The sequence below is a fragment of the Pipistrellus hanaki genome, assembly GCF_964339955.1.
Source record: "Pipistrellus hanaki genome assembly, chromosome: 11".
NCBI classification, from domain to species: Eukaryota; Metazoa; Chordata; class Mammalia; order Chiroptera; family Vespertilionidae; genus Pipistrellus; species Pipistrellus hanaki.
In genome coordinates, this window is record NC_140513.1 from 21863877 (window position 1) to 21875553 (window position 11677).

The 11677-nt window shown below is 45.1% G+C and overlaps 1 protein-coding gene across 2 annotated transcripts; it reads left to right on the forward strand.

Moving 5' to 3' along the window:
• The first annotated feature begins 955 nt into the window (after positions 1-955).
• Positions 956-10157, forward strand: LOC311629620 (acyl-coenzyme A amino acid N-acyltransferase 2-like). Of its 2 annotated transcripts, none has more exons than XM_084897896.1 (4): positions 956-1105; positions 5243-5714; positions 6184-6386; positions 8158-10157. In XM_084897896.1, exons 2-4 carry the CDS (start codon positions 5255-5257, stop codon positions 8803-8805), a joined length of 1311 nt encoding a protein of 436 aa, XP_084754022.1. In that variant the 5' UTR covers positions 956-1105; positions 5243-5254; the 3' UTR covers positions 8806-10157. The 2 variants fall into 2 exon arrangements, with proteins under 2 accessions (XP_084754022.1, XP_084754021.1); XM_084897895.1 differs by lacking the exon at positions 956-1105 and adding an exon at positions 2577-4589.
• The last annotated feature ends 1520 nt before the right edge of the window (positions 10158-11677 follow it).

Genomic DNA, 11677 nt, shown 5'->3' on the forward strand with positions numbered 1-11677 from the left:
GAAGGGGGAGTGTCCTTCAGCCCAGCCTGTACCCTCTCCAAATTAAATTTATTTTTTAATTACACTTTGCAGTTAATGTTTTGTACTAGTTTCAGGTGTACCATATAGTGGTTATCATATACTTTAATCACATACTTTACAAAGTCCCCCCCCCCACCCTAACTCTCCCCCCTGCAATATTTCCAGGGAGTCTAAAAACCACACTGCACTGAAGATGGATATTTGGGATTCATCTTTTTAAAGGCCACCAAAAAGGCAGCTGCCTAAGAGGCCACAGTCTTGGAGGAGAAGATCCAGAAGGAACTGAAGCAAAGGAGACTGGTGCTGGGAGTTGAGAGTTGGAGTCAGGGACTGAAAACCAGAGCTGGGGGGTGAAATATGAGACTCCATTATGAAACCTCTGCAGAGAAAGGCAGGGCTGCTGAACAGCCTCTGCCCAGACCCACTGCCTGCTGGGGCCTTAAAGTGAAAGTGCTGCTTGCTGTTTCTGGAGAGACAATTTGACCCTTGAACAGAAGGCGGGTGTGACAGTCAGCCCATCTGCCCAAGAGATAAGGACTCTGGAGACAGACCAAGTCAGTAGTAACTCAGTGCAGGGAATTTCTTTGTAGTAAGATATGCAGACCTCCCTCCAGATCTGGCTAAGAGATTGGCATAATCAAAACAGCAGCATCCTGCACTCCTGTTTGGAGTCAGAACAGACATTCTGCTTGAGGCAAAACAGTCCAGGTTGTGTAAACTACCTAAGAAATATCTCAGGATGGCCAGCTCTTTGTCCTGAGGGGTCAATCTGGGAGTGACATACCAACAGTGGGAGGGGTGGGGAAAAAGAGGTATAAGAGGAGGGACTGACCCTTCATCAGGGCTCTTACCTGGGTGTTTGCCAGCTGCTAAGTCAGCCAAGGTTTGAGCCCGGATTCAAATCTGTGATAAATTCTTGCATGCTTAATCAAATTGGCTCCGGTGGTTCATCTCTTGGGGACTCGCTTTGTAACAGCGGGCGTGTTTCAAATAATACAAATTATCGGGCCACCAGCAAGGGTCCAGTGCTTGCAGTCCAGTGCAAGCATCCCGCTCCTGACTGCTTCCTGCTGCGGAATCCAGGGTGAGTGTTTGGGGAAGCCTGGCAGAAAGGGTCTGCTTTCTGGTTTCAGTGGCCGGGCCCCTGGGAAGGCTGTCTTCCTTGTGCTGTGTGTGCTTCTCTCATCTCAGCAGACAGGGCAGTTCTCAGAGGGCCCATCGATTCATATCCGTGAGGGTTTATTGATCTGCAAAAATCAGGGTTCCGCTCATGTGAATTCATGGAGAGATTGTTTCTTGGCTCAAGACATTGTTTTTAGGAATTTTTTTTTTTTTTGCTGGGAAGGAAGGGGAGGACGGGCTCCTGATGAAGAAAGAAAGGCATTAGGCTCCTAAAGGGAATGAAATGGTTGTTTCTTCATTAGGAATGTTAACTTCTATGGGTGACCTCTTATTTTTTTGTGTGTGTCCTGCCCCCTGGTGTGTAGGTGTTTGGCCAGTTTTTTACTGCCCTTCCTCTGAAAAGTCGAGTTCTCCTGGCAGGCATAGACTTGATCAATTTTCCCCTGGGAATGTGGGGGTCCTGAAGTGGCCTTAAGCTCTCAGCCCCTCTCAGGCTGTATCCCTATTGCTGAGGGCTCCCTCTCCAACAAGGATAAGCCGGTGGGTGGCGGCTCAGTTGTGGGTTCTTGGCCTCTGGTTGCTTTGTATCTTTGGTTTCATTCACACTTTGCAGTGTGCAGGGTTCTGCTTTCTGCTGCAAAGAAGTGGAGAAGTGCTGAAACCGGTTTGCCTCAGTGGATAGAGCTTCGGCCTGTGGACTGTACGGTCCCAGGTTCTATTCTGGTCAAGGGCATGTACCTTAGTTGCGGACACATTTCCAGTAGGGAGTGTGGAGAAGGCAGCTGATGGATGTTTCTCTCTCATCCATGTTTCTAACTCTCTATCCCTCTCTGTAAAAAATCAATTAAAAAAATATATATTAAGTGGGGAAGTCTGGTAATTTTATATTGGACTTTGAGGAGTCTCCCAACTTCAGTAGTATTGCATCAAAGTTCAACTGGGTTTCTATTCTACTTCATCCTCTCTGAGAAATTTCACTCAATTTTATTTTATTTTATTTATTTTCTGCTCTCTTATCTATCATTTAAAAAATTATATTTCCTCAAACATTTACTGAGCAATGAATATGTGCCAGGCACTATTTTAGGAATCAAGGAATAGAGTGTTGAACAAGGTATAATTCCTGCCCTTGAGGAATAATTTATAATCTAGAGTAGTGCTATCCAATAGAATATTTTAGTATGATGAAAATGGTCTACATCTACATTGTCCAAAGCAGTTGCCACTAGTTAACTGTGCCTACTGGGCAGTTAGAATGCGGTGTGAGTGAGGCATTACATTTTAAATTTATTTTATTTTTTAAAATATATTTTATTGATTTATTTCAGAGAGGAAGGAGAGGGATAGAAAGCCAGAAACATCGATGAGAGAGAAACATTAATCAGATGCCTCCTGCATACCCTGCACTGGGGATGTGCCTGCAATCAGGCACATGCCCTTGAGCGGAATCGAACCCTGGACCCTTCAGTCTGCAGGCAGAGGCTCTATCCACTGAGCCAAACCAGCCAGGGCTAAATTTTATTTTTAATGAATTAAAACTTGACTAGCTGCATGTGGCTAAAACAGAGAGATGCAGCTGATAAAGAAATAATGAGCCCTGTTTAGATTCAGACAACCTCTTACTTATAAGCATAGCTAAAGGTGTGGACTCTTGGAGCCCTTGCCTCACACCCCCAAAGGGCAGCTCTGAATCAAAAGGAGCCTGATGACTTCCACACAGTCCGGCCAGCACCTGAGGTGAGAAGCTACTCTAGCCTGCAGCAAAATGGTCACAAAGTCTGCATCTCTGCCCTGAAGGGCTGAGGAGGGAGGTGGGAAGTGCTGTGCTGTTCTGGAGCAGGGGTTTCTCAAGATAAAAACCATCTCCTTTCTGTCTCTGTCCCTCTCTCCTCACACTCTCATACTCCACCCCAAGACAGGCTCTCTGTGACTACCTGGGTACAGCTTCTGAATGTGGGGAAGTTAGCCACATACAGAGTCCAGGACCAGCACCAAATGAGGCAAGAGAGGCTGCTGGGACCCAAACTTTCAGAACTTGAAGGGCTTGGCGATGCCAATACATGTTGCTGCCTAGGTGCCCTAGGTGCCCTTTTGCCTGAACCCAAGAGAATGACCAGTGATATCTGAGTTTCAATTCTAAATTGGTGGGAGGAGAACTCCCCTGGCACATCTAGAATCACGTATCTGGACCTGATCCAATCACAGTGACCCTATGGTTGATGTCACATGAGGTATAAACATAGGTACTTAGAGTTATTTTCTGGGCTTTTGGGGGAGCAATTCTCAGATAAAGAGGAATCAGGTCTTGGGAAGAAATCTCAACATCTTATATTATTACAAAAGCACTATTTAAGTAGAGTACTTTTATTACATTTCTGGTGTTAGTATTTTCTTGCACATTTTGAATCTCATAGCTCCTAAGCATGCACATGGTATGATACCTGAGTATCAATAGGATCTTTCAAGTTTTAGCATATTGATCCTGCCCTTGAGGAGTTTGTAGTTCACTTGAGGGGATGGGAACAGAGGCAGGATGCCTGCTGGAGAGTGGGTATGGAAACAATTCAAATTAATTCAACTAGAAAATAAAATCTGTTAGAGTCAATACTTTGTGTAGAAGTTTTGAGAAAGAAAGCACTAAGAAGACCTGGGAAAGGATTTGTAAAATAGGAGAAATCACTGATCCCTTCTTTATGATCTCTTTTGGACTTGGAGGAGTCTCCCAACTTCAGTAGTAGTAGTGCATCAAAGCGGAGGACAAAGGAAACAGCTGATATAGAGGCTTCCAGGAAGGATCAGATCAGAAAATACCCAACAGAGCGTCAAAATGTTGCACGGGACACGGGATTTTTAAAAAGATTGTCCCATCTCACTAACATGAATGAAAGACCCAGGAAGTCTGCACTGATGCCACCTGCTTCTGTTAAGAACTTTCCAGGTGTTGTAGAAAAACATTCACAATGATTCCATTAACTCAAAAAGAGTTTAGGCTTACACAATATGGCCAGTAATGCTGGTTGTTGATAGTTCAGGTTGGGAAGGAATGAGGTCTTTGCAGAAAATCACTTTCCTTTGACCATCGCCTTCCTCCAATGACTCTCCACAGTGCAGGAGCCCCATTGCTGTCTCTGCCAGTTTATTTTCTCAAGGTTTTCCTTCTCACAAATCTAGCCCTGAATGTCTTAAATTCACATTCCCCCATAAAAAATTAAGGGTCCCTTGGAGAATCAAACTTTCTGAGGGGACACCTACTGCTACAATGTGTGTGAAGATATTATTGGAAAACCCCCCACACTCCATACCTTTGAGAAATGAGGATTTGAATAAAGGAAGGAATGAGAGAGAGAAAGAAAGAAAGTAGGAAAGGAAGAAAGAAAGAAAAAAAGAAGGAAGGAAGGAAGAAAGAAAGGAAGAGAGAAATGAAGGAAGAAAAGGAAGATAGGAAGGTAAGAAAGATTCCTCAGAATTGAGCAGAGTAAGAAATGGCTGATCAAATATACACTATAGTCTCTTTACTACAAACAACATTGAGACAAGATCATAAAGTTTTATTTTCCCTTAGAAAGACCCAATAATAGGAACTGTGAGAGAGCAGGAGGTCAGGGCAGGGAGAGGTTAAAGAGAGAAAGTAAACACACCACTGCATATTCTGTGTTTATGTGCCTGTGGCCCAGGAAGTCCAGGGGCTGAAACTGCAGCACTGATCCTTCCTCTAAGCCCTTCCTCTGGCACCTTTGGGCTCTAACAAACACCCTCTGACGTTGGTCCCACGGCTATTAATCTCAATTGAAGGATTAAAGCTCCACTTACTTAACACCACACCACTAAGATTTAACACGCTGTTATATAATGGATAAGACAGGAGGCTGTGGGTGTCTGACCCAGCTTGAATTTCCAGTTCTACTATTAATTATTTATGAGGCTTTGAACGTGCCACTTAACCTGTTTCCTGCTCTTTAAAATGAGGGTAACGGGCACTCCCTCCTCCAAATACCCTGCACTGTCTCCAGAAAGCTAACTAGGCTGGACCTCACATAAGCCTGGTCTGGATCTTTTCCTTGGACTTTTCTCCAGCTCAAAGCCTCCTCTGCCTCTGCAGGGTGGGCCGCCAATGTTCCAGCTGACAGCCACCCCGGCCAGCGCCCTTTTTGATGAGCCTGTGCACATCCGAGCGACAGGCCTGCCTCCGCTGCAGCCGGTGACCCTCAAAGCATCCCTGAAGGATGAGAAGGGAAACCTCTACCAGTCCAAGGCCTTCTACCAGGCTGACGAGGCCGGCGAGCTGGACCTGCAGCGGGCTCCTTCCGTGGGAGGCGACTACGTGGGGGTCCACCCCATGGGCCTCTTCTGGTCTCTGAAGCCTGAGAGGCCCTTTGGAAGGCTGATGAAGAGGGATGTGAACAGCCCCTTCTTGGTCACGCTGGACCTGTACGACTTCGTTTGCTCCCAAGATCCAGCCCCGGCTCCGCCCCGGGCCAGCCAGGTGGTGCAGCGCTGGTTCCTCCGCCCGGGGACGCAGCGGGTGCCCATCCGAGAGGGCCGCGTGCGGGGCACCCTCTTCCTCCCTCCAGGTGAGACGGATCGATGGCGGTAGAGAAAACAGGGTTGATGGAAATAAAAACAAAATCAAAGAGCATTGATGAAACCAGTGGATAGAGCTCAATGGATAGAGCATTGGCCTGCTGACCTAAGGGTCCGGGTTTGATTCAGATCAAGGGCATGCACCTTGGTTGGGGGCACATCCCCAGTAGGGGGCGTGCAAGAGGCAGCTAATGGATGACTTTCTCTCATCGATGTTTCTATCTCTCTACCTTCTTCTCTATAAAAAAATCAATAAAATAAAAAATTAAAGAGCACCATCAAAGTATTTCCCCGAGGTCTGTTAAAACGAACTAGTATAGCCCAAGATCTACTAAAAATGAGCTTGCCCTTGTGTGTTTGTGTGGGAAGGTGGAAATCATTTTGCTCTTCCTGTGCTCTCCACTGGGTCCTCTCCTCCCTCTTCCTAATCCCATTCTCTCCTCTCTTTGTTGTTCTCAGGGGAAGGCCCTTTCCCAGGAGTCATGGACTTGTTTGGGGGTAACGGGGGTCTCATAGAATTCCGAGCCAGCCTGCTGGCTGCCCGTGGCTTTGCAGCCCTGGCAGTAGCGTACTTCGCCTACGAAGACCTGCCCAAGCTGCTGGAGGAGGTGGACCTGGAATATTTCGAGGAGGCTGCCAACTTGCTACTAGCTCATCCCAAGGTATTTAAAGATAATTTTCATTTTACCTTGCAACCTTATAGCAAAAGACAAAACACAAAAACAAACAAACAAACAAACAAAAAAATCACAGATGTTTGTTCTGATCAGTTTACACCAGTCTGTTTAAACCTGGGCATAGTACAACCCTTGACAGTTAAAATGGAAATGCTGTTGTCGACCTTGTAGGATTGATGCTCCTATCTACCGTAGGGGTCGGTGGGATTGATCAGCGATCAGCGTAGTGCTTGCTGGCATGAAGAAGACAAGGAAAAAAAAAAAAAAAGGGTGGATATATTGTGATTATTTTCAGTGGGCAAAAAGCCAAGACTTCTTGCATTTAAAGCGCTTGCTTTTGATTTACATTGGGCTCTTCAATGTTTTATCAGGTGATTGAGACAACAGAAAGGTGTTGGGATTACAACTGTGAGCAAAATAACTTACCAGGTGGCTATGTGTGCGGTTGTCTCTCCAGCATGCTGGTCCTTTCCTCCCTTGTCTCTCAGACTCTTTCCTCCCCTCGCCCCCCTCAGCCTGTCACAGAAGGAAGGACTCACTCCTCTGACCTACTTACTGCTTTGCCTGTTGGACGGGGTCCTGAAATTCACCTGTCAGTAGAATCCAAGTCCTTCCTCCTTAGGATTAGCCTTTGGAAAATCTCTGTAGCTGTAGGACGCTATTTAAATAGAAACCACTCTGACATAAGAGTTGAAGGAACCCAGGAAACCTCTTTTCCTAGCAGGAGAGAAGAATTTGATTCTTACCTGCCTCTGCTTTTAGGATGTAGATTGTGGCTGGCGTGTTCCATCCTTCAGGCTTTTATAGAACTCTGCCTTTGATAAAGAGTTTTTAAAAAAAACATATATTTTATTGATTTTTTTTTTTACAGAGAGGAATGGAGAGGGATAGTTAGATACACTGATGACCCAAAACCGGTTTGGCTCAGTGGATAGAGTGTCGGTGCTGGGTTCCATTTCGGTCAAGGACATGTACCTTGGTTGCAGGCACAAACCAGTAGAGAGTGTGCAGGAGGCAGCTGATTGATGTTTCTGTCTCATTGATGTTTCTAACTCTCTATCCCTCTCTCTTCCTCTCTGTAAAATATCAATAAATTATATTTTTTTTAAAAAGAAACATTGGCCGAAACCAGTTTGGCTCAGTGGTAGAGGGTCGGTCTGCGGACTGAAAGGTCCCGGGTTAGATTCCGGTCAAGGGCAGGTACCTTGGTTGCGGGCATGTCCCCGGTAGGCGGTGTGCAAGAGGCAGCTAGTCGATGTTTCTCTCTCATCGATGTTTCTAGCTCTCTATCTCTCTCCCTTCCTCTCTGTAAAAAATCAATAAAAATATATTTAAAAACAGAAACATTGATGAGAGAGGAATAGCGATCAGCTGCCTCCTGGGGACGTGCCCGCAACCAAGGTACATGCTCTTGACGGGAATCGAACCGGGGATCCCTCAGTCCACATGTCAACGTCTATCCACTGAGCCCAACCAGCCAGGGCTGATAAAGAGTTTTTATTTCTGTTGTTTCTCCTGAGCTTCCATAACAATCCGGCAAAGTAGACAATCCTATCACCCCTCTTACCCCAAGACAATAATAGGCTTAGGGAGGGGAGGTGGGTACTGTTCTCAGTCACAAAAGCCTGTGACCCCGGGTGCCAGGACTCCGATCTCACTTGTTCAAATGCCCGTCATACCAGCTCGTGGCCCGTGGCACATGGCACGGCTTCTCAGCGGGTGGCCTGCCATGGGTTCCCTTCCTTATATGTTTCAGGTCCGAGGGCCAGGCATCGGCGTGCTGTCTGTGAGCAAAGGCGCGGAGATCGGACTGGCCATGGCCTGCTTCCTCAAGCAGGTGGCAGCCGCTGTCCTCATCAACGGGCCTAACGCCGTCTGCGACTTCCCGTTCAGGTACCGGGGTCTGGTCATGTCCCCCAGCCCCACGTTCCTGGAGCGAATACAGGTGCACGTCTCCGGGGCCGTGCGCCTCCTCCACTTCAGAGGGGACCCGCGGGAGAAGCTGAATCAGCCGAGCGTGTATCCTATCGAAAAGGCCCGGGGTCAGATCCTCTTTGTCATAGGAGAGGATGACCAATCAATGAAAAGCAAAGTCTATGCTGAGCAGGCCCTGGAGCAGCTGAAGAGCCACGGGAGAAGCAATGGAAGGATACTGGTCTACCCGGGGGCAGGCCACCTTCTAGAGCCGCCCTATGCACCCCTGAGCTATGCTTCCCGTTTTTACTCTGTTTCCGCTTCCGCTTCCAATAATCACCCCCTTTCGAATTTCTCTATTTACTCCCTTTCTCAGCCCCTGCTCTGGGGAGGGGAGCCTGCAGCACATGCTGCAGCCCAGGAGCACGCCTGGGGGGAGATCCAGAAGTTCTTCAGGCAACACCTCACACCAGCCCGAAGCCAGCTCTGAGCAAGGGTGAAGGCTGAGATGGAGGAGGGAGAGAAAGAGGAGGGTGAGGCAGGGTTGTGGGGAGTAGTGGGGCCCTCCTGATTGCTCTATATCACATGTGTCAAACACAAGGCCCGCGGGCCAAATCCAGCCCGCCAGGCCTTGCAATGTGGCCCGAACCGCACTGTCATCACTGCACTCCGGTGTCAATTTATGACATTGTCAGTTTGTGACTGTTCAGTAAACCATTCGGCCCACAATTTAGGCTGGATTTTAGATTTTGGCCCCTTCTCTGATTGAGTTTGACACCCCTACTCTATATTCACAGTCACCTTGAATGAACTGCAAGAAAACTGGATGAAACCAAAGGACTAGGTGCCTCTGACGTATTTATGACAAGTTTGTATGCACTTTGAATTTTTGTAAATGGAATATTAGTTTATTTGCACCAGGAAATGCTGCTATTTCAATGCAAACGGAATAATCTTTTGTACCCCAGTTAAGGATATACCTTGAATTAAGGTATTGCCAATCTAGGTAAATTCCCTGGAATGTCCAAGAAGTTACTTGTAGAAATACATTTTCTGTTTAAACTCTTTTGAGTTGAGTTTCTGACATTTGATGTGCAATATCACTATCCAGTGTAATGCTTGCTATAGATTTCCAGTTGATACTTTAAATTTTTTTTTTTTTTTAGAGTGGGATGCTCCTTTTTATTTCTAAAATATATTTCTTATTACAATTTCAATCAGGAATTGGACTGAGTTGAATCAAGTGCCTTTGTAGCATTTATTGAAATTAAGCTCTTAGAACAGTGCCTGGTGCACAGCAATTTTTATGAGTTAGCTATTATTATTTTCATAATGATTTCCTCCTTCAATCTGTTAATATGGTGAATTACATTCATTATTGAACTAATATTGCATATTCATCTAACTTTAATAGATGAATACTTTATATTGACTAATTTGGGTCTTTAAATTTATTGTGAAGCCAACCTGGTCATTATATTTTCTCACAATTTCACCCATAGGGAGGGTGGCGTTTGGAAGGTAATGGGGGAGGGGGGGGAAATGAGGACAAACATGTAATTAAGAAATTTAAAAGAAAAAATCAATCAATAAAGAAATTAAAAAGAAAAAAAAAGAAAAAGAAGAATTTCACCCATATTTTCTAGAACACATTTTTCTCCTATATTTTTTCCATATATTCCCTGTTGTTTATTTACATGCTATCTCTTTTTCCTCTTAGTTTGACTTACCAAATACTTGTCTATTTTAGTGATCTTTTCCAAGAATAGCTTTTGGTTTGGTTATAAGTCAAATCTGATTCATCAATTTCTGTTTATTTAAAATAAATGTATTCCTTCTGCCCTTTTTGTGTTTATTTTTTCTGGCTTCTTGATATGTGGTAGTTCTCATTTTGTTAATTTCTAAATAGCCTCTAATTGATATCTCTTCCCCCACACCCCTCGCCCCTTTAAACCAAGAGTAGTTTTAATAAAGCACAAAGAGCCATCCTACAGATCACAGGCTGGTTATAAAAAAAGAGGGGGTGGGGAATGATGTTACTTTGCAGTGGAGAGATCACACTGTCACCACCTGAACTCTCCCATCAAAGTTAGCATCTCTAACAATGGTCAATTTGATGTTGTGTGCTTCATGATGAGATGTAAGGTAGAGTGCCCAGAACTACCTCTAACAACCATGTTGAATCTGAACTTAAGCCTTTAGATCAAATGTCTTATAAATGTGATGGCTACAGAACAAATTACATGGCACTTACAAAGAGACAGTCAAACAAACCCAGATTGTGGGTCATTCCATGATGTGGTCTGAAGGCCTAAAAACTATGAGAGCCACTATGTAAGTTCTAGTCTGAAAGCTGGCAGGGCCAAGTCCAAAAACCAATGCTTCATCTGAGCGTGAAGGCAGGGAAAAACCAATGTCCTAGCTCCAACAGCCAGGCAGGGGGTATTCCTTCTTACTTGAAGGAAAGTCAGCCTTTTCATCCTATTCCACTTTCAACTCATTGGATGGGGCTCACCCACACTTTAGGGGAAGCAATCTACTCCGTCTATTGATTCAAGAAGTTAATCTCATCCAAAACACCCTCACAGACATACCCAGAATAATGTTTGACCAGATACCTGGGCACCTGGTAGTTCAGTTAGGCTGACATAAAATGAACCATCACAGCATGGGGAGACACTAAAATATTTCCATTTTATTGCTGTGTTAATTAAGCTGTGGAGAGCTTACTTTACCCAAACTCACACAAGTAGAGTTAAGTTTACAACAGGATTGAACTCACAGTCTTTTCCCAAGACTCAGTCAACTATTATTTCACCCAGCTGACAGCAGTAGCTACCCAGGTTGCCGTAGCCTTTCTGTTATGGCTTCCACTATAATTGTGGCTGGATGTGGTAAGTGTCTTTTTTTTTTTTTTAAATATATTTTTATTGATTTTACACAGAGAGGAATTGAGAGGGACAGAGAGTTAGAAACGTCGATGAGAGAGAAACACCGACCAGCTGCCTCTTGCACGTCCCTCACTGGGGATGTGCCCGCAACCAAGGTACATGCCCTCAACTGGAATCGAACCCGGGACTTTTCAGTCCGCAGGCCAATGCTCTATCCACTGAGCCAAACCAGTCCCGATAAGTGTCTTTATAATTTCTCAGTTTGATTGGCTCAGCATGGAACAGTAAAAGATAGACTTTGGTAGTTAAAAAAAAAAGTAGTATGTAAAGTCTCTTACATAAAAGACAGACTTTCTCCTAGTCCAAACACATGGAACCTTTGCAAATACTTGGATGTTACCACACGCACAGAGAAATAAAGCAGGCCAAACAGAGGTGTGTTCTGACCTCAGTGAGAAAGGTCCAGTGAGT